General features: G+C 33.6%; 6 protein-coding genes and 1 long non-coding RNA gene across 16 annotated transcripts in view; 3 read left to right on the forward strand and 4 right to left on the reverse strand.

Moving 5' to 3' along the window:
- The window catches only part of pnut (septin 7-like protein pnut), a 31,039-nt gene extending 22,167 nt beyond the window's left edge, over window positions 1–8,872 (reverse strand). Inside the window, exons 1-3 of one of the 7 annotated variants that reach the window (XM_076691243.1) lie at window positions 8,736–8,872; window positions 6,166–6,242; window positions 5,827–5,950 (exon numbers count right to left, since the gene is read on the reverse strand). In XM_076691243.1, coding sequence (XP_076547358.1) covers window positions 5,827–5,865 — 39 coding nt within the window. In that variant the 5' untranslated portion in view covers window positions 5,866–5,950; window positions 6,166–6,242; window positions 8,736–8,872. Of the gene's footprint in view, window positions 1–645; window positions 1,734–5,826; window positions 6,243–8,735 lie in introns of those variants that run through there. The other 6 variants (XM_076691242.1, XM_034321643.2, XM_034321644.2 and 3 more) reach the window with 6 other exon arrangements.
- LOC117602995 (lysophospholipase-like protein 1) lies at window positions 6,382–7,367 on the forward strand. The gene is made up of 4 exons (XM_034321663.2): window positions 6,382–6,468; window positions 6,531–6,655; window positions 6,737–6,997; window positions 7,074–7,367. The coding sequence occupies exons 1-4, from the start codon at window positions 6,390–6,392 to the stop codon at window positions 7,293–7,295; spliced, it is 687 nt and encodes a 228-aa protein (XP_034177554.2). The 5' UTR covers window positions 6,382–6,389; the 3' UTR covers window positions 7,296–7,367.
- A 417-nt stretch (window positions 8,873–9,289) lies between the features above and the next one.
- Window positions 9,290–11,794, forward strand: LOC117602990 (uncharacterized). Of its 3 annotated transcripts, none has more exons than XM_034321652.2 (4): window positions 9,290–9,430; window positions 10,128–10,463; window positions 10,571–10,805; window positions 10,879–11,794. In XM_034321652.2, exons 1-4 carry the CDS (start codon window positions 9,352–9,354, stop codon window positions 11,792–11,794), a joined length of 1,566 nt encoding a protein of 521 aa, XP_034177543.1. In that variant the 5' UTR covers window positions 9,290–9,351. The 3 variants fall into 3 exon arrangements, with proteins under 3 accessions (XP_034177543.1, XP_034177544.1, XP_034177542.1); XM_034321653.2 differs by lacking the exon at window positions 9,290–9,430 and adding an exon at window positions 9,813–9,946; XM_034321651.2 differs by lacking the exon at window positions 9,290–9,430 and having other exon boundaries at window positions 9,992–10,463.
- Window positions 11,795–13,045: 1,251 nt separating this feature from the next.
- On the reverse strand, window positions 13,046–14,607 carry LOC143305934 (RRP15-like protein). Of its 2 annotated transcripts, none has more exons than XM_076691244.1 (5): window positions 14,471–14,607; window positions 14,011–14,161; window positions 13,557–13,929; window positions 13,265–13,481; window positions 13,046–13,181 (listed from the first exon to the last, which is right to left on the reverse strand). In XM_076691244.1, the coding sequence occupies exons 2-5, from the start codon at window positions 14,063–14,065 to the stop codon at window positions 13,053–13,055; spliced, it is 774 nt and encodes a 257-aa protein (XP_076547359.1). In that variant the 5' UTR covers window positions 14,066–14,161; window positions 14,471–14,607; the 3' UTR covers window positions 13,046–13,052. The 2 variants fall into 2 exon arrangements, with proteins under 2 accessions (XP_076547359.1, XP_076547360.1); XM_076691245.1 differs by lacking the exon at window positions 14,471–14,607 and adding an exon at window positions 14,247–14,341.
- Window positions 14,608–14,916: 309 nt separating this feature from the next.
- LOC117603000 (uncharacterized) lies at window positions 14,917–18,536 on the reverse strand. Its single transcript, XM_034321672.2, has 11 exons — window positions 18,064–18,536; window positions 17,919–17,978; window positions 17,782–17,844; window positions 17,544–17,626; window positions 17,302–17,443; window positions 16,929–17,223; window positions 16,748–16,850; window positions 16,404–16,667; window positions 15,669–15,990; window positions 15,240–15,583; window positions 14,917–15,162 (listed from the first exon to the last, which is right to left on the reverse strand). The coding sequence occupies exons 1-11, from the start codon at window positions 18,077–18,079 to the stop codon at window positions 14,917–14,919; spliced, it is 1,938 nt and encodes a 645-aa protein (XP_034177563.2). The 5' UTR covers window positions 18,080–18,536.
- A 335-nt stretch (window positions 18,537–18,871) lies between these two features.
- On the reverse strand, window positions 18,872–19,682 carry Srp14 (signal recognition particle 14). The gene is made up of 4 exons (XM_034321741.2): window positions 19,512–19,682; window positions 19,379–19,451; window positions 19,199–19,311; window positions 18,872–19,117 (listed from the first exon to the last, which is right to left on the reverse strand). The coding sequence occupies exons 1-4, from the start codon at window positions 19,533–19,535 to the stop codon at window positions 19,001–19,003; spliced, it is 327 nt and encodes a 108-aa protein (XP_034177632.1). The 5' UTR covers window positions 19,536–19,682; the 3' UTR covers window positions 18,872–19,000.
- Window positions 19,683–19,760: 78 nt separating this feature from the next.
- LOC143305935 (uncharacterized) lies at window positions 19,761–20,665 on the forward strand. The gene is made up of 3 exons (XR_013063180.1): window positions 19,761–19,884; window positions 20,017–20,319; window positions 20,404–20,665. It is a non-coding gene; the product is annotated as an uncharacterized LOC143305935 (long non-coding RNA).
- The last annotated feature ends 638 nt before the right edge of the window (window positions 20,666–21,303 follow it).

Raw genomic sequence — 21,303 nt, forward strand, 5'->3', positions numbered from 1 at the left:
ACCGCTAAGTGTCACTACTTTTATTTACCTACCGAGACATGATTATCAGCCGTGGTGGCGCTACGTGTTTAATATAAAATTTTCCCTCGAATAATGCGCGGAAATATATTTTGAAATTAAAAGAACAATAGATACACGTTTTAATTAATATTTTACTTTTCACGAATTAAATTACGCATTACTTTCTTTCATAATTTCAGCATTAAAAAATAACAGAAACATTCTTGACAAGAAGATGCGATTTTCCAGGCAAAATGGAATGTGCGTTAATGCAGGTGGCGTTTGCAAATACAACGATACACGTAAGCTTAATAGTTCGATGCTCTTATTAGCTCGGAGTCCAATTAAGGCCACAATGATACTCCAAGTATTCTGCTACGTACTTCCTAGTGTCGCGATAGAATACCAAGCACGACACTAGGGGGAAGAGAACGCGATCATTGACACCGTAAAAAAAATGAAGTTGCACAACAAGATGTAGATCATTCTTGCCACAGAACACTAGACGGAACTTTTCTTTTTATCATAATTAATCAACACGACACGGTACAACATTTAACCCCATAGTTGAACAGAAGCAAGTACGTATTCTCTATTAGAGAATTAAAGTGAACGCAGAAAAATATATTTAGATAACATAACTACCTGTTGAGAGGAATTGGCCAGCTGGCTATTATATCTGGCAAGAACCGCTGGGTTCAGGCGACGTCGCGACGCTGCCGGGGTTGACATTTTAACGATCCTACGTTTATTTTATTAATCACACCAGTGGTCAGAACTCGCACTCGCGACACGATCCTCGATCATCGATCAAGTCCCGCCACCTCGTTTGACGTCCGTTACGTTTTCGGCTACCGCTTCGTAAAGTATTGATATCGACGTTTAAACAGACGAACCGGTACACGTTCCACTCGCTAATTCCAATCGATATTTAATCGGATCACGTTTAATCGTCCAACGGGACCATCACGAAAAATAACTTCTTCGAATATTTGTTTTCATTACAAAGATGGTTAAACGTTCAGATACACGGGTCGATCTTTATCGTGCGAAAATTTCTACTACGCTCGGTTATCGGTCGTTATCGCGAATCTCTTGATTCTAAGGATTTTATCGCATCGATTGTGCTATTAAACCGTACACCTCGTGTGTTTCTTACACTTCACTCGGGCAACAATATCGATTACGATGCGAAATGAATCATCGTGTATCATTCAACGTTAATCCAAGTATCGCAATTATTCTTCGAACGCTATTAGGCAGGAGAAAAATGTCGTGTATCACGTAGGTGTACAAATGTCCTATGTTGATATATTAAATAGCGGCGTCTTCGAGATATCAAAGAAAATATACTCGGAAGCACCTCCACTTGTCTTAGAAAACACTCGTGGTTATAATAAATTGTTTTAAAAAGTGGATAGTTCCGTCCGCGTTATTTCTAACGAACTTATGAAATATAATAAATCACGTAAAAAATATCGTTTAGGATAACGGAAGAGAACGGTAGTTCCGGTGTCGCGGAGCCGTGGTACGCCCACCGGAGGATGGTACGAGTTTCCGTCGTATTTCCTGGTGAAATTACCGTCGAAATTACCGATCGAACGAAATCACGGCACAACGAAGGGAATGAAAATGAGAAAATAAGCGTCGGTTGTGTGTAAGGTGATCCACATGCCTTCGAAGCGACGAATCAACGCACGTTCACGATATATTTAAGTATTGCGAACACGGGCCGCGCTTCCACGCGTGTCACACGACAATCGGAATGTGACTAGCCTTATCAGAAAACTTACCGCTGCCGTGATGCCCGAAGTGACCGTGGTGGTTGTGACGTTCTCGTCGTCGTCGTCGTCGTCGTCGTCGTCGTCGTTGTCGTCGTCGTCGTAGTCACCGACAGCGTTGTTGCAACGGACATCGTCATCGTTATGGTAGTAACGTTTATCGTGGAACATGCGGTCGTCCAACATCCGCGTAAAACCGGAAACAGAAGAACGAGAGGCGAGAGAAGGTTGGGACACGGTTAAAGGAGATAAGAAAAAGGAGCAAGGATACAGATGGAAGATAGGGGATAATTTTTGTTACTTCACTATCAGACATTTCGTTTTAGTTTATTTAACACTAGAACTACCGAAGGGATCAAAATCACTGGTTTTCAGTTTCTTATTTTAAATTATAAATTTTATCGAGGTATTTTTGTTGAAATGTTTGCTGGCTGTTATCGAGCTAACGAATGAATTATTAAATTATGTTTCATCCTTTTCAGCTTAAAAATAAGCGTGCATCAAACGTCGGTGGTTCTAGTGTTAAACCGAGATGTTAAAAAATCACCGAAAATTATAATTACACAGCATAGCCATTGGTATAACGAGGAAACTATTATTACGTACGGACAGCTTATTGGGTAACGAGGTCATTCGATTAGGTTGATTCTCTAATTATGTTAATCAACGCCTCGGCAAATTGGAACGTTAGCACAATTGTTCCATCTGATTATAATGAAACGTTAACGATCCAATTAAAAAACGCGTCTCAAACGAAAAAAATTAAATTATGTATGAATCGAATGAACGGTATCAAAGACGATGAGAAAGAGTATTCATAAATAAATGTTAAGGAGGTCGCTTACGTGCATTCTGTGGAATAAATACCACGGTGGACGTTTCCATTTCGATCATGAACACTAGGTATCAAGCTATCAAACTTTTTCTTCGGTTGGTCGAACGTTCGTTGGAATCGCGAGAACCGCGAGACGAGAGCAAAGCCAGGACCGAAAATAGATATCGCAAAAAGTAGAGAACCGCGAAAATTCCTGTGTCGGATCTTAGGTATCGTTGAATTCCCTTCGTACTCGTTGGGACACCAAAGATTTATTCGACTAATCGAGAACAATTAACACTTTATCTACCGGAGGCCTATTAATAAGCTTTTCGACAGTATTGGCTGTTGAAGAAAAATCAATTGATAATCTTTCGATTATTATAAATTCACGTGTAACCCAGTTGAAATAACGAAAGCTGGATATACTTCAATTAAGAAGAAATTGAAAAGAAAGGTTACACCTTTCAAACTTTAATTATTGTTAATTATAATTAAGTACAGTTACAATCGATTAAGAGAAGAAATTGAAGGTAACGAAGTTAAAACGTTAGATGTCCCTTCGAAATGAAATACTGTGTATCTACAAGTTTTCGCATTATTTTGAAAAATAGGTAGAATCGTGATTGATCGGATCGATCGGTGTTATTATAATAAGCCGCAGAGGTATCGGTATATCGGATGTTTTTCACCTTAATCGACAGATCGAGTACCGGTGAGATGACCGCGATAGAGAACCAAGATTCCTAAGGTTTCTCAGCGCAACAAAAGCGACGGAAAACTTGAAATTGGATTACGAAGAAGAGGCTGGCTGTTCGTTGATCGCGTTTTCTGGCCAGCCGGCTGGAATGAAAACCTCTGGAAATTCCAGCTTTGACGATCAAATGATGAGTTCCATGAGAATACCTTGGAAAAGAGTTTTTATTTTTCCTTTCGAGCTATCAATTTATTCGATCGTTCGCCGAATCATTGAACGAGCAGAGTTCGTATCGAATACGCGATCGATTCGTTAGGTTGTTGCATGTCGCTTAACCGATTTTCAACGTGAAAACATGACATAAAGGTGTCACGAAATAGCACGGGTGTTACACCAATTTGAAGGTTCGAGTTTGAAAAAAGTGATCGGACTAAACTTTTACTAGATCAACGATCCCAGGCATCGAGACTAAAAGATTGCGTTACGCTCTGCGACTCATTAAATCCTCCAATTCACCCTTCAAATCAGTAGGTATACACGTTTCAGTTATGGGTTTCAAACGACCCTGCATTCGTTTGCCACGTCAGTTCCAGACGCACTCGTCTCCGAAGAACTGCACAATGCACTCGAGTATCCACCGTACGAAGAAAACTGAACGAATCGCAGGAAAGAGAGGAATGCGATAAAATTTTGGTGCGGGGAAGCGATCGGCGATCGGTCGATTACTTGGCGTGGTTTACACGTCGAATACAGAAAGTGTACTAAAATGTTGACGAGACTCGCTCACGGTTCACGATCGACTCTCGAGCCTGCCGCGTGTTTCACATGCCGACGAAGAAGTGCTCGACTGTTCTGAGCGCGAGACAATTATAATGTTAAACCTACGGCCTCTGCCTCCCCCTTTCTTTCTTTCTTCCTTTCTTTCTTTCTTTTTTCCTTTCTTTCCTTCTTTCTATTTTATGGCCTGTGCATCGTTTCTAAGATGCCCTGGCTCATGCCCCGTCAATCAGTCATCGAACTTACAGGACGTCACGCGACGCGCACTGAAATTCTATTCTACTCGATGATTATTCCTTTTTGCTAATCAATCGCTACCCAATGAGGCGAAACTGTACTAATTTTCAAAATTCGAATCGAATGAAATCTCGTTTCATTGCACTCGACGATGCAGTACTATCGAGCTATCGATCGTTTCGATTCAAATTGCTCGAACGTATCGATTGTTTTTATCTACAGAGACACGCGTTCGATTATTCGATTCAGAGACAAAGAAAAGTTGAGACACTTTTAAATTGTACAATGTAACTGTTCGTTTAATTGTACGTTTAGCTCGGAGGTTAAATGATTGCACGATAAAGCAAGTTTGGAATGCGCCGAGAGCGAACAAGTGGCCATTATTTTCTTTCTTTTCTCTTCTTTTTCGCTCGTTGCGCGATCGTTTTACCTACTTACGCGAATCGAGATAAATATTTTAATCTTTCCTATCTTTAAATTGTACGATGTTAGAAAATAAACGATCACACCTCTTTGGTAGGAAAGAGGACAATCGGGGAGGATGATACTCGTTATTGCGTTACTCGTAAGATCAGTGTATACGTGACAGATATGATTTCACCGACCCGTGTAGAATAATAGTTTACTATTACACGACTAAAGAAAACGAGCCGGTTGAGAACATCGTGTTATTAAAATGATGAATAATATATACATATGTATGTTCATGTTTGCACTGAATGTATGCACGGATGGAAATTGTACATCAACCCTCGAAAAATGTTTGTTCTGATTTTTTCCGGTTTAACTCGTGATGACAATTTACACCGTGCTATTTAGGCCACTTGTATACGTCTGAATAAGTGGTGGTGCTAAGCGAGAGGAAACATAACTTTTCAAGCTGCGCCGTACGAGTGGCATGTATACGATATCGTACAACAAAAGTCATAGTAAAATTATGGAAAATCGTCGACCTCCCTAAGAAAATAAAAAGTCCGGAAGTAGTTTGAACTTTAACAGATAACGTAATATCTACTTATACATATATACTCGAAATCAGGATTAAATCATTGTCACAATATCCTTATCTAACTATTTGCAGTAACATGAAATCATTTGCTGTCGTACGATCTGTAGATAAACGTTACGGTGTATCGAATTTCGTAGAATGTTTTCATGAAATCATACTTGACAGGTCGTGGATGAAAAAAGAATAATACAAAGCATACGACACAAACAAAAAGTGACAGAAATTTTCCATGAATAATATATATATTGATAGATGACAAGACCCGTGAAAGCCTGATTGTTCAAGGGCATATAGATAAACCAAAAATGGAGTTCAAACGATTTAACTTATTAAATTAAAACGAACGACACTGTTTCATAGAATAGTTGGTAGGTTAGGTCGGCTGCCGTATTGACCGGGCAGTTACGGCGCTGTGTATTGACGCAAAAATTTGGCGCCCTCAAAATGGTTGTCCGTACGAACCATCGAATTTCCATCTTTCTTCTATACCGAATAAAATTTTCTGACTTACCACTTCTCTGCATTGTTCCGCCAGGTCGTTACGATTCATTAAACATAACTCGACTAGTCGAACAGCACGATAAGAATTTTAGCAGAATACCACCGGCGTATCCATTGACGCCGACACCAATACCCTGTCAACACGACCAAGCATTAGTGACTTAACCCAGCCGTACTGTCTCTCTGGCATGCGTTTTCAAATCATCTCGAAGAAAGTCGAATGAAAATCGAGACATGCGTGCGCAGAAATGTGGTTATATTACCCAGTTGCGCTATGACTTTTCATAAACTATCAAATATCACGAACAATGATATAAATAATTATAATAGATCTAGATATTTTATATACCTTTTATTCTTCATAAGAATATTAATGCTTCGGAATCATCTTTAGATAACAGCCAGGAGACGATATTCATATAGGAACTGTAATTTGTAAAGGTTGGACATTTTGCTTATCGCAGTAACTGCGATTTTGCTTAACTGTAGTTAGTGCTTATCGCTAAGAACAATATGGATAAAAATTATATCTATACTTTTATTTGCTTTTATTTAATAGTTTACGGGGAAGCAATGAATCAGATTACTGCAATTAATGTAGTAAAAGCTACTAGAAGACATAGTGGCACATTATTTTTTTTTCATGGTTCAGGTAAATTATTTCATATGATTGAAATAACTTCTTGTCATATAATTTTTATATATCTATTACAGGATCTTCTGGGGATGATATAAAAAAATGGATTGATATATTGAACAAGGGAGAACTAAATTTTCCACACATCAAAATTATTTATCCTACTGCACCTGCTCAACCTTATACACCTAATAATGGAACGGTATTACTTGCATCTGTAAATTTGAAACAATACAAAAAATATAGATTAACAGTAATTTATGTAAAGTAATTACCATTTCAGCTTAGCAATGTATGGTTTGATCGTGCAAACATATCTATCAATGCTCCTGAAATGGTAGAATCAGTGGATTCTATGTGTAAAACTATACAGGAGTTAATTAATAAAGAAGTATCTAATGGAATTCCACATGATAGAATTGCTGTTGCTGGTTTTTCAATGGGTGGAGCACTATCATTATATTTATCATATAAATATATATCATCTTTGGCTGGTTGTTGTGCCATGTCTAGTTTCATTAATAAAAATTCAATGGTATACAAGGTAAACACGCGATGATAATCCTTTTATTTAAAATTAAGATATTTAATACTTATTTTTATTTGTATGTATAATGTAGCATTTGAAGGAGAGTCCAAAAATACACACACCGCTTCTACAATTCCATGGCAGTGCTGATACATTCGTTCCAATAAAATGGGGAGAAGAAACTTCCAACAATTTAAAAGAATTTGGAGTAAATGTTCAATTTGTGCCATTAAATAATGTAGATCACGAATTAGATGCGACTGAAATAAAATCCTTTAAGGAATGGCTGTTAAACATTTTACCAGAAAATTGAAATTTTCTGGTAATAGATGTAAAATATTGTAATAAATATTTTTGTTAAATAAATGAATTTTAATTGAGCATACATGAACATCTTTTTCGTGTAATATTTAATAACTCGACATATATTTGTAAATAAAATTTTATACTATTTTTTTTTCAATAACATATAGTAAAATATAAATAAATGAAGAAAGTAAAATCTATAAAGTGAAATAAGTAGAATGATAATTGCTCCTACCCTATAGACAAGGGGTGGGAAAGCAAACAAGCGCCACCGAGGAGACCACCGACGAATCGTTGGCCAGTGTCTCGAGGGGCTGTAAGAAGGTGCTGCGCCCCACAAGCTACGAAGAAATTCGAGGGTAGTAACGCATCCGACACACTGGCCTCGTATACTCAATCTAACCCACATATTAACGAACGTACAACGAATTGACGTTTCGGTCTCTTGTCAGCATTATTTTTGTAACGGAATAAGGATTTGAAAACGGAAGAAAAGTTAAAGTTAACAGTGTACATACTGCTTCTTGTAAATCAATATTTACAAATTCTGATTAAATGAAACTACTATTTAAAACGAAACACGACAAAGGTGTAATCTACTCCGGTAACTTAATTTATCTTAATAAACACATACTCTTGTGAATTCGGTTTCCGTGTGTGACAATCATGCGTGTGAATTATGTATATGGAATTATTGAGATACGCTAATCAGATTAATCGGTTTCGGTGTTGAAAAGATTACATTACAACAACGTTAAACCAAATTATTCTGCTGTAGATAATTTTCATTTGAAAAAATGAAAACGATATATCCAATTATTGCAAGAGAATTGAATACCATGAAGAAGAGGATAATAATTTAGAAAATATCGCATAAATGCACAATGCATCGAAAGTAAATAATATGGCGCGCCTTCATCTGCAGTCAATGACGTCAAAGTCACAAAACGAAGGGGACATTAACAATGCAATTTCACAATTGAACAGGATGTGTGTGCTGGATTAAAATTTGAAACAAAAGTTTTCGTTAAAAAAGAGACGAATAAAAATTATCGTCATATATAATATGGTGAACCATAACGAAATATCCTATATATTATAACAATAATTAAAATGTTAATGTCATGCGTTTCGCAAAGTTTATCATCATCTGACAATTGAATAATTATTGATAATCCGAATCAATATTTTGATTTTGATTGTTTGAAAACCGCACTGCGTCTAATCAAATCGATCAGTACACTGTTCGCGGGAAATTTGAATTTTCGATCGCAAGTACAGTTCGATTGCAACACAATTTAAATGTAAGCCTAACCTATTAATGAAAAACAAGCACGGCAATTACGAATACATAAACATATATTAATGTACAAGATTATGATTAAAATGAATATTTCATCGATGTGAAAGTTCATAATTTGACAATAGAATTTTAAAGAGAACTTACCAAATTTATTTTCTTAATACGAAGATGAAATGAATCGTTATAAGTGATAAAAAAGGAATCTACCGAACTAGCTGACGAGGACGTTCCCTGATTGGGAAACAGAAGTATCAGAGGCGAAAAGCAGCAGGTTGATATTAAGTGGGGAGATATTAAAATGGGTCAAGAGTATCTCCTCGATGACAGTGTACGTTGTTCGACATCACGCTCGATGTCTTTGTGAAGAGATTATCCCGCGAACTTGTCACATGAATCGTTAATATCGCGATACAAATATCGTTCTCGTTTGCAATCTCGTTAACGATGCGATTGGATCGAAGCTTATTCGATACACAATAATCGTGCAGTCGTGACGTCACTACGCGGGAGAATTCAAAATCCGTTGAACAAAGAGAAATGAGATCGTCAACTGTTACAATTATTAAGCGCACTATTTGTTAGTACGATTACTTAATTAACTCTGTTCAGTTAGTTCGAGTGAAATAAACTCTAATTCGAATCGCACGATGCAACGTGTTACGAGTAACAACAACCGTGTACCTGGCTGTCTTACGTTTAAATATTACTGAAGGGAAAAAAAGAGAGGATATTTTCTGGTGAGGTATAAAAAATCTTTTTCATGGTGGACAGATCGTGGAAAATCACGGAATCAACAACCACCACGGGGACGACTTGGCTGTATAACATCACTACCCAAGGTAATTATAATTTTGAAAATTGAAGAAGAACTTCGTTACATAATTTTGAAATTTAAGTTATACGTAACTTGACAATTTTACGATAATTTTATTGCCCCTTATTCGAAGTTTTGCTTACGAAACGAGCGGACACTATGAATTTTTCCAAACGTTAGAACACGATCGACCTACTGGCGCCGGCTGCTATACGTCCAGGATTACCGCACTCTTCTCACTTTCACCTTGCTATACTTCCCTCCAAGATAACGTAATTTATTCTGTTAGCATAAGAGAGAGCGGTTCCGATGCTCAAAATTACACTTCTGCTCATATGATAACCAAGGAAATAAGCTTTTCATTTATAAATCTTGTGATTACTCTTGAACGTCCATCCACAGGATGTGAAAGAAAAAGAAAAGTAACGAGTTAATCTGACAATAAGATGAAAGCATCGAAGGATCGATAAGTAATATCCATGTCGCTACGATTTGATTGCAAGTAGCCACTTGAAATTGAACTTGTATGAAAATTTGTCGGGTAAGACTGGAATTTTGCCAAGAACGCGTATATTAGTATCGCTCTATGCTCCGCATTGCGGATTTAAATAAGTTTCTTGTGTTTACGAGTAACACGTCGAATTGTTATTTCGTAACGTGTCCCACGAAATGGTATTCTAATTATTATTATTATTTTACAATAAAAGAACTGAATGTTTTAGGCGAGATGAGCAGCAGCGGAGGGTTAGGATTTGGCGTCGGCGTCGCCGGTGGTCCAACCCTCGCAGCCGCTCAGCAAAGCCAAGGGGTAGCTGCTCTTCTAGTGATGCTTGCCGTCTTATGCTTTATTTTCGCCTATTGCTGTTGGGGTGCACCGTTCTGCAGGTCTCTATGTAGAAGACACTGTTGCTGCCGGTTAGAAGATCCTGAACCAGATTCACGATTCAGCAATAACGATCAAGCGATGGTAGCAACACCGACCATCATTCTCTTACCACACGGTAGAATGCTTGTTGTCGACGGTACAATCTTCACCCAGTTCCAAACCGATCCGACCGGTACGATTCCATTGTTGTTGAAAATATCCCTAACGAGAAACGAATTTATTAGCTTGTCTATGATTGGTAGATGATGGTTTCACTAATAGATGCTCCCTTCGAAACAGGTTTAGACTTGGTGGAACTCGGCGATAGCGTATTACGAGCTCAAAGAAATCCACGAAGCATAAATCGACATCAGCTACAGAATAGCCAAGGTAGCATCTTAGAGATGGACGCTGAAACGCCCAGTAAAGACAGCTTAGGATCCGTTGGGTGTTTCCCACCCCCAACTTACGAAAGTATCTACGGAAAAGAAGAGTCGGACATGCCACCGTCGTATTCTGATATTTTATTGCATAGGTAAAATTTAACGAAATGGAAATTGTTCCCGTCTAATCGTTTTGATTCTTTAAAACATTAACCAATTTCCTAGGTTCGCCAATCTTCCTCACGAGATAGACATGCACGGTTTTTGTCACGACGGTAAAGAGGAGATCGAGATGCAGAGCCTAGATGGTTATCCGCATATACTAAGTAATCCTATGAATACAATACCGTACCCTTACGCGACGATAGCAAATTTTTCGAGTCAAAGTTTTCCACGAAGAAACGTTTCGAGAAATCCATCGATCATCAGCAATCCTCTCGACAGTTATTTCGTGGATAATGAATTAGAGTTGTACAGGATGAGCCAGGGCATCGTACCTCGAGTGTTTAGCAATGCGAATTTCGAGGCCCTTAGAACTTATCAGGACGAAACTTCGTTTCACACAGAGAACAGTAACGAACATCAAATGCGGAACGAATTAGTGTCGGAGAATGGAAATCATTGTGTTTCGGATAATACCGTTCGGAACAACGAAAGAATACAGGGGAATAATACCGATGAGATATCACGAAATATAACGACGGGAAATGATCTGATGAACACGAGGAATCTTGTTCGTAGCTTGTCGAGGATCAGCCAAGAAAGCAGAAACAACTTGGAGAATTCTCAAAAAGAAAATCAAGAGAATGGAGTAATCTTTGTTCGATTATCTCGTTCCGAGGATCGCAATAATGGTCACGGTTCTCATAATTGGTATTCCGTTGCAAACGAGAACGATAGATCAAGAACGCAAATCAATCAAGATGATCAATCGAATTTGAGAAATGTACATTCGGAAAATCCTCGAGCGGATGAAACTAATCGCAACACGGAATCAAACCCGATAGAATATTATATTAGAAGCCAAAGTATCGACGAAAATGTTGGAAGATCCCAACGATTGGAAACTGAATCTAATTACTCGGACGAAGAGACCAGTAATTTCGGGGCTCTAGCTGATATTCGTGAAAGCCGAGTATAACATTAAACCTCTACGTTCACAAAGCACATTTGGTCCTCAAAAATACTTTGAAAATATGTTACGAGCAAATAATTACCGGAAAACTTTTTGACCAAACGAATGTTGATACTTGCATCCTGTAAAAAGAAAAGTTAACACTCAAATAGAAACATACTATTATCTCGCGAACTGATTAGTTTTTATTATAATCTTAATTTTTTTTTCTTTTTTGTAATTAATTTTATAATACAACAGAAGTTTATACTGAAAATTGACAGTCGGGTTTATTTGCTTTTTCTTTTTTCTCTTTCTTCTAACAGATATTACAATAGACTTCAGATTTGTTTGTACACAGAATAATAAAGAACAATAAAATAAACGTGTATAGACAATTTAAAAGTTATACTATCCAAAACCAAGAGGAAGAATTAATAAAAATTAAATTTCGAAATATAATTTGATATAAACAGAAGGAACAATCAATTTAATTGTGGTAAATAATAATAGAAGAAAAAAGATAAAACAAAGTTAGTTCAGTCCGTCCAAGAGTTAATTACGTATTAGGTTCGGTAAATGTTAAGAAAATAATTGCTATAAATCGATTTAAACATTTTTTACCTGTTATTAGCAATCCATGGTACAGACTATTTATTATGCATTTGCTTTTTACATTGTTTTACTGCAAAATATTTAACGATTTCCGATATGCAAGTTTAGTAAAAGGCTTAATATTTGTACGTACCATGAAAATGATGAAAACGAAGTATATACAAATAAAATGTGCATAGGGTAACTGTTGAATGCATCAAAATTCTATGCGAAGATTATGTTATTAATACAGTTCATCAATTATGTGTAATTCATCCCTAAAACAAATTGCGGCTTAAATATACAAACAAAAGTATAGTATCATTTTATAATAAAATATTATGGCATATTTATGCGATTTAAATACAATAAAAACAAAAATGAATTTTAGACAGAATCATGTTCGTGTTATAAACGTACGATAAATTATATAAAGAAATGATACGTTGTATGCATTATCATTGTTGTTGCATAGATAAAAAATATCAAAATATAAATTATTAATAAAATAAGATATTTACTAAGAAAGTAATATTTTGTGCTTTTCTGTATGCTTTAGAAAGACAAAAGTAGTAAAGATACAGACTAAATAACTGAAAAATTGTAACATTACATTACTAACAAATGTTGACAACATACCTTTCAATCAATTTTTTAAAAGCGGTAAAAATATTTTACAACTTTCTGTAATTTAATCGTCGCTATCCATATCTTCTGGGGCTGAAGAATCATCTTCATCTTCTTTACTTTTTCGATCCCAATCTTTCAACTTTGTTCCCATAACAAAATCTTCTCTCAGCACGTTCCAAGTTTCCTGGTCCTTTTATTAAAAATATTTTATTTCTTAATACTAGTATTTTCTGGTAGGAAAGAATATTGCTTATTTGAAACAACATATTGTACCTTTTGTTTACGACTTTTATTTTGTTCCGTTTCGTCCTTAATATTGTTATCTATTGGAATACTTTTACTTCCACCCATAAGAACATCTAAGAATGCACATTTATCAATGTTCTTTAATACCCGTTCCCGTTTTCGTTCTAATGGGCCAGCTTTTGATAGTTTTTGATTAATTTCACCTTGTTGTTGTTTTACCGCGTTGAATAATTGTACTACACCTCTGTAATAATATATATTTCAATATTTTAATTATATAAAAAAAATATCATTTATGTTCTTGAAATAATTTAATTACTTTGTAGCTATTTTTTGTAACATTCTTTCCCGTTCTCTATCTATTATACTTGGTTTTACCCTAATACCCAAATTATTTTTTCTTTTTTCTTTTGATTGTGTAACTGATTTTTCATCCTTATTTTCAACTTCTTCTTTAAACGTTTCTACTTCTTCCTTTACTTTTTCAATTTCAAATGACACATTTTCTTCAATTTCTTTTTTCTTCACGTCGAATAACTTTTTTGCCTTAGACAAAACTATTGTTTTTTTACGTTTTGGCTTTCTTGTTTGCAAAATCTTCTGCATAGCATCTGCCCAACCAGGATTACCCTCGGTTTTATATGCAATGGTATTAGATTCATTATCATCGCTGCTTTCTTCTTTAAAACTTACTGCAATAATATTTGTTAAGTAAAACAAAAATTTTCATATAGAAAAGTTTATAATACTAAACCATATATTGTAATAATCACCTTGTGACTTTTTTTGTAGTCTTCCAATATTTATTGAACTATTTAATTCAATCATTTTTAAGCAGTTAGAAATTATGTAAGAAGATAAATAACTCTGTTGCAAAACGGATAATCACGTTCATAAAGTATTTTCTGTACAATGTTGAAAAATCTGAAAAATATCGCACAGTGTGTATAATATTAAAAACTTGCTTAAATAAGTGTGAAAAACCAATAAATATAACAATAATATATACTTGATGTCACGAGAGTCCATAACTAAGCGCGCAGGTTGGAAGATGGCGGGGGAACGCAGCGATGGTGGGGGAAAGCGATCCGCCAATCGCTTTCCACTTCCGCTGGAAGTATCGCCAATCAAAGCGACAATGCGCAGAAAAGAACGAAAACTGGTCTTTTCGCAGTTATGGACTCTTGTGACATCAGGTATATATAAATAAAACAATAACCTGCACATACGTACGAAACTATATATATAAATATATAATATGAAGTTGACGTTTTTCAGAAATAACTTTTCATCTCTCTGTCGAACGAAAAATGTATATTTAATATAACAAAGTAGAATATAATATTTCAGTTATTATGCGTATACAAACATATTTATTCACAGTAGTTACATTAGGTTAGATTCTGTAACCTCAATTTATAAATAAACAGCCCAAAAGATGGCGCTTCACAATGTCTTACGAATCAAATACATTCATGTATATTATTCGTTCAACGAAAGATCTTTTCATACGACGAGTTTTCGTTTGTTCTGCGCATGCTAATTCTAATTAGTTTAAATATTCATTGTCTGCGCAATTCAACTTAAAATCCTTAATATCAATAAAGAAAAAGAAACTGAACACTATGTATATGTATAAATAGAAAATTATTTAACTTTTGTTTTTTTTTGTTGTACAACTACGAATTTGATGTACATTCCTTAGAAAGTTCTAAAACGTGTATAATAACATCATCCACTGTTTTTGTTGTTAAGAGAGATTTTACCGTATCATCTTCTATGACAACTGTGAACAAAAGTTTGATGTTTTCTCTTAATCGTTCGGTAAAAAGTAATTCACTTTCAGACGTCAATGGCTGATGGCCGCATCTTCTAATTACAGCTTCTAGAATATCTTGAATAGAAGCATCAGGCCAACCAAACAGCTACAAGATGTAAAATATACTGAATATTATTCCACCTTATGTAGTTATTAGAATTTAATATTATCATTATATCATACCTGAAGTGTTTCATCATCGATTAATATCTTTAAAAGATCCGAAATAGCTTTTAATAGTTCATCAGTGGAAAGTCTTCTGGATTTTCCATTTTTTGTTTTTTCTGCAGCAATTGTGGCAATGTTATATAACTGTGTTTGCAAATGCTTTTTCTCAACTTCGTTCATTACATCCTCTAATAGTTCCCGATGTTTCGCTTTGATATGTCTCATTAAACAATCTTGTCGAATGAAAACTTTATTACATTCAACGCACGATTGCGGTGGTTCTCGTCTATGAGTATTTAAATGAGCTTGCAAAGATGACTTCGTAGAAAAAGCTTTTACACATTTATCACATTTAAATGCTGAAATGAAAGTAAAATTTCGAATCAATTTAAAAGTTTAATTCGTTAAAATTTAAATATTAAAACTGAAGTGATTTCATCTTACGTTTAACTCCTGTATGAAGCAATGCGTGTTTAACAAGATCCTCTCTTCTAATAAATCTTTTTTCACAAATTTCACACGTGAACGGTGTTGCTCCTTCGTGGACGAATTTTTTGTGTACATTTAAACGGGCTTTTCGATTAAATGCTTTTCCACACACATCACAATAGAAACCATTTTCACCAGTATGGTGAAATATATGTGCTCTTAGTTGAGCGGCTTGAATGAATGATTTTCCACAGTATTGACAAACGTGAAGTTTTTCACCAGTATGAGTTCTCTGATGTCGATTTAAAGTTTCTCGGGCAGCAAACTTCTTGTGGCACTAAAATAATTTAAAAAGTAATTAATAAAACATATATATTTTATGAAATATTAAATTGAGCTCGTATTATTTGTGATATAAATTGAATATGAAGTTTAAAATATTATTTATTCCAGTAAAAACTTACATAAATTTTCCTGTATATAATGCTTGCATGTAATAAAAATATATAAACAAATTAGTATTGCAAAATGCGACAATTTCAGTATGAAAATTAGATTACGTCGTTTGTGTAGGAGCTTTACAATAATTAATTATGAAATTAATCGCTATATTTAAAAACATGCTAATCGAAATCATATACTTGAAAAAGAAAATTTACAAGTCTGTATATTTATTTTCCATTTTCTTTACTGCAGTCATTCCTAAGTACAAAATTGTTCAACTATTTTATTTAGATAATCAATACTTACAAATTTACATTCAAACGGTTTTTCTCCTGTGTGTACTCGTCTATGTTTTTTTAATGCAAGAGATGATAAAAATGTTTTAGGACATAAGTCACACTGAACTGGTCGTTCTCCTGTATGTACGCGTTCATGAATTACTAGCTGTTGGCTAGTAAAAAATTCCTTTGGACAGTATTTACAAGGTTTTTTCTGTCTTTGAGGAGTTCCAGCATGAGTGCGCAAATGTTCCCGTAAATTATCTTTACGGGTAAATACCTTTTTACAAACCTATCAAAATGCAAAGTGAATTACTTTGAATTTAATTTTAAAAATAGAACAAATTTAAATGTTTCGAAAAAGAATCTCACTTGACAATTGAATGTATTCATGATGTTCCCATGACAACTTGATTGCATTATGTGACGATTTAAATGATAACTTCGAGAGAAATAAGTATCACACGGCTCACACCTGAAATTCGTTGAGTTATATCTTTTTTACAGTTATCAATACAATTCTTGCATAAAAAATAATTACATATGTACTTACCTATAAACCTTTCGGCCACAATGAGTGGTATACCGATGTTTGTTCAACGATTTTTTATCACGAAACGATTCTCCACATTCCTTACAAGTACAAGAATCGCATTGCCAATGAATTACGACGGTATGTCTTTCTAAAGACGATTTCTTTTTGAACGAAAGGTCACAATTTTGACATTTATATTGACCACCATTGTGTGCTGTGCTTAAATCTTCAGCACAACAATGGCATTGAGTATCAGGTACAGGCATAATTACTGGTTTATCGTTATTATTTTTCTGACCACTGGAACTAGAATCTAAAATTTGTAGTTTGTATCTTTTAAATCTATAACGATACATTATAAAAGAATCTTTACACATGATATATTAAATACCTTCTGCATTAGAATTAATAATGTAATCCGAATTATCATCTTTTTCTTCATCCTCTGAATCATAACTCTCGAGATTACTTAATTGCAATATATTCACAGAATCATCTTCTTCTCTGCACATATCTAAATGTTCTTTTAGCATCTGTTACAATTAATGATTTTGTTAAAATATATTATAATGAACATTGATTTACTATAAATTATAGAATAATATAACTTAAATAAATTTGTTACATTCTTACATCTTGTGACTGAAAAACACGATGACACGTTACACATTCATAATCTGTTACAATTTGTATAATTTGACCACCTTGAGCAATAACTGAAAAAATTATATTAAAAGGTGCTATAATAAATCAAAAAAGAGAAGCAAATAGTGTGAAATAATATAATCACTGTAAGATAATTTGAAAAGGTATGTAAACATAAACAATGAAATTTGATCACAAAGTAGAAGGCTATGTTGACTGTAGATACCTTTCATATCACTTGAATCATGTTCTGTAGACATTATAATAGTTTCTTGTGAATTATCCGGATCTGTAATAATCAAGCAGAGATATTAAAACTGTTATTAAAAGCTTAGGTACATCATGATGATACACTATGATTACCAAATAAATTTTCCAATGTAGTATTTTTCATTAACACCGTATCCTCAACTTTCACAATTTCTAAAACAGAAATGACGCGTATCATATGCTACGTAACAAACACACCGTACAAAATATAATATTTTCAATATCAAAATGTAAATACCCATTATTTCCTCCATTATTTTTGTTTCTTATAATTAGCACAGTATAAGATTGCTTGGGTTTTTCAAAAATTAAATGTACTTTTACGATCGTAGTTCGCGGTAGAAAGATATACACGACAATCACAATACTGTGGTAACGTCTATATTCATTACTTAATAATTAATCATAGTAATTAAAAAGTATATTCAAAGTGAAAAGAATATAATGAAAATTATTGATAATCTTGCGGTGACTATCGATCTGTAACTTTCTTAGTCACTTCTACGTGCCCCTGAAGAAATAATCCCTGTAAACCTGAACGTACAACAAAATGGCCTACGTCAAGGGGTACGCCTTCCATATTTTTAATTAACGTGTTTCCCAAACATGTTTGTAAATTTAGGTTAAAGATGATTTTAACGTATAAATCAAGTATTTGTTACTTTACATTGATTTATGTAATTATTTTTAATAAAAACGAAGATTTAATCACTTGGTAAACGAATAATTTAATTGTAAATAATTATTAGTGTGTATTACTTTGTAAATTGTTTTTAAAATACGCTTTGAATAAAATGTGAATCTGTATAATGCGTGTATATGTTGTGCAACATACAAGTTTATTTAATTCAGCTTTTTAACTGAAAAATTATTCTATATATACATACAAAAATCATATGATCAAAAACATAGTTACGTAGTAAAACTTCTGTTAAAGTTATGAATGAAATTATAAATAACATAAAACATTTGATATATATATTTTTTTCATGTAAATTAGTGGAATTCATAATTTAGAAAATTAAACAACTTATTTGTGTTGGCATTATTTACATAAAATGTGATTTATTTCTTAGGCAGTATTGTAATAGACATTAAAGGAATTATGTTTTGTGTTATACAAAGATATATGCAAAAGTTTCAATAATAATATATAATATATAAATGTTAAACAGTCAATGAACTTTAGGCTTTGCGGATTTAACTTTTTTTAACTTTTTAAGACCATTAATATTTGATTTTAATAGATTCCAATAGGCTTGTTGAAATTTATTTACATCTTTAGAATGAATCTGAAATATAAAATATCTGTGTTAGATTCCATTGTAAAAATATAAAAAATAAAATATTATGCGGATATATTAGCAACATACAACAGTAGAAATTTTCTTAGATCGTAAGGTGGCTCTCACTAAACAGAGAAATTCACTTGGTGTTGGTAACGGAGACTTTCCTTCTCTAGGTACTGGTTTATTATGTCCATTAACTAAAAAAAGTGAATTATCAGTAAAATATTCTGTTTGAATACTATTTACAACATTGCAAATACTTACACCTTTTAATAGTTAGTACAACAGAACCAGAAATTCGAGATTTGTCGAAAAGTCGTGTTAGCTCCACTAAAAACTAAAATTTAGATTAATATAAAGTCCTGGAAACAATAATTTTTCGTAGATAAGAAATTACCGTATCATTTTCCAGTAGAACCATTTTGCTAAGTACAACATATGTTTTTAAAATTTGTCGATGTATACCGCAGTTCACCAGAGTCCATAACTGCGACGCGCAGGTTGGAAGATGGTGGGGGAACGCAGCGAGCTCTCTGCTAATCGCTTTTCACTTCGTTTGGGAGTATCGCCAATCAGGGCGAAGATGCGTACTGGAGAAGCGCAAAGAACGAAAACTGGTCTTTTCACAGTTATGGACTCTGGTGAACTGCAGTATACATATAATACAAACAGTACTTGATCAATCAATTCTAAATGACAATCACCATGACGTGACGAGCTAATCCTTACGGAGAACCTACATGTAACGACCGAATGCGTTTAAGCTTATGGTGTATATACAATTCAATTTATGAAATTTCATTAAATTATTTAAAGATAATATATATTTTTATTCGTAATTTAAAAAAAAGGGAACCCTAGCACCAAGTATTGTAAAATAATTTTCATTCTTAAAATTTTAGGTGTAACACATTTGCGGTTTGTAGAAAGTATGAATTTATATAAATAAAAGTCAAAACATGTGCTTACGAAAATATTTTGTTACGTGAAAGAAAAATAATACAATATCATAATGAATAATATGAGTTTGCATATAAAAATTTGTGAAAGTGACAAGTGTATTTATACACTTAACATTAATAACATTGCAACAAATACAAATAATTTGAATGGCTTAATCTCTTGCTTGAAGGAAACACAAATTGAAATTAATGATTTTTTAACTAGTGTTGTGGAAAAACAAAATAGCTCTGTGAATATTAAAAGTAAATCCAAAATATTATATGAAGAAACGTAAAAACTGTTTAATTGGAAATTCATAAGAAGTAATAGATTTTTTTCAATTTTAGATCGGCTAACGTCAGAAAACGAGTCGGATTTTGAAGAGGAGATTGAAATTAACTCTAAGAAGTCTAAATTGACCAATTAATAATTTAAATACTATATTTTCAACTTTATATGTATATTTGTACCATTATTTTATAATGTAGTAAATTTACTTGTATTGAGAACTATTGACAACTGTATTCGAACAATTTGTGATGGTTAAAAGCATCGAAAATAAATGAAATATCATTATGAACTATTATTATTAATAAAAACACAGCAGACCGGTAAATATAAATTTTTTGGTATATTAATTCATTATGGTGTATAATATCTATATATATGTTGTTATTTTTATTGTCTATTCTTTTTAACTATTGGAACTTTATATATTATAATGAATTGGTGTTGTACATTTTTATTGAAGATATAACATGTCTACAATGCTGTCAAATGAAGTCCAATTACGTTATATAATAGAATGGTTTCAAGAATGGTCAGAAATGCAAAGGAATGATTTTCTGGATGTGCTTTTGGAACAATGCGGACCCTCTGATGTTGTTAATGGATTAGTTTTCAAAATGGAAAATTTAGGACACACAAATGAATCTGATAGACCTCCAAGTCTATTTCAGTGTCGTGTAAAACTCTTTAGAGAATGGAGCAATAATTGGATTCAGCAGGAAAAGGATTCCTTGCTTTCATCAATTAAAAATATTGATCCTCTATTTGCAGAAAAATATGAAGAAAGATTGTCAGCTTTAGTAAGCGAAGAAAAAAATTATAAATAAATATCCTAATACAATTAATGTTGTATACAAAAATAAAAAAAATGATACTTTTATTTGATAAGAAAATGTTTCAAATGATAGCAAAATTTTGAGCTTGAAAACGTATAATCAAAAATAAGCTATATAAAAGCT

This window comes from Osmia lignaria, chromosome 12 (genome assembly GCF_051020975.1).
Source record: "Osmia lignaria lignaria isolate PbOS001 chromosome 12, iyOsmLign1, whole genome shotgun sequence".
NCBI lineage: Eukaryota > Metazoa > Arthropoda > Insecta > Hymenoptera > Megachilidae > Osmia > Osmia lignaria.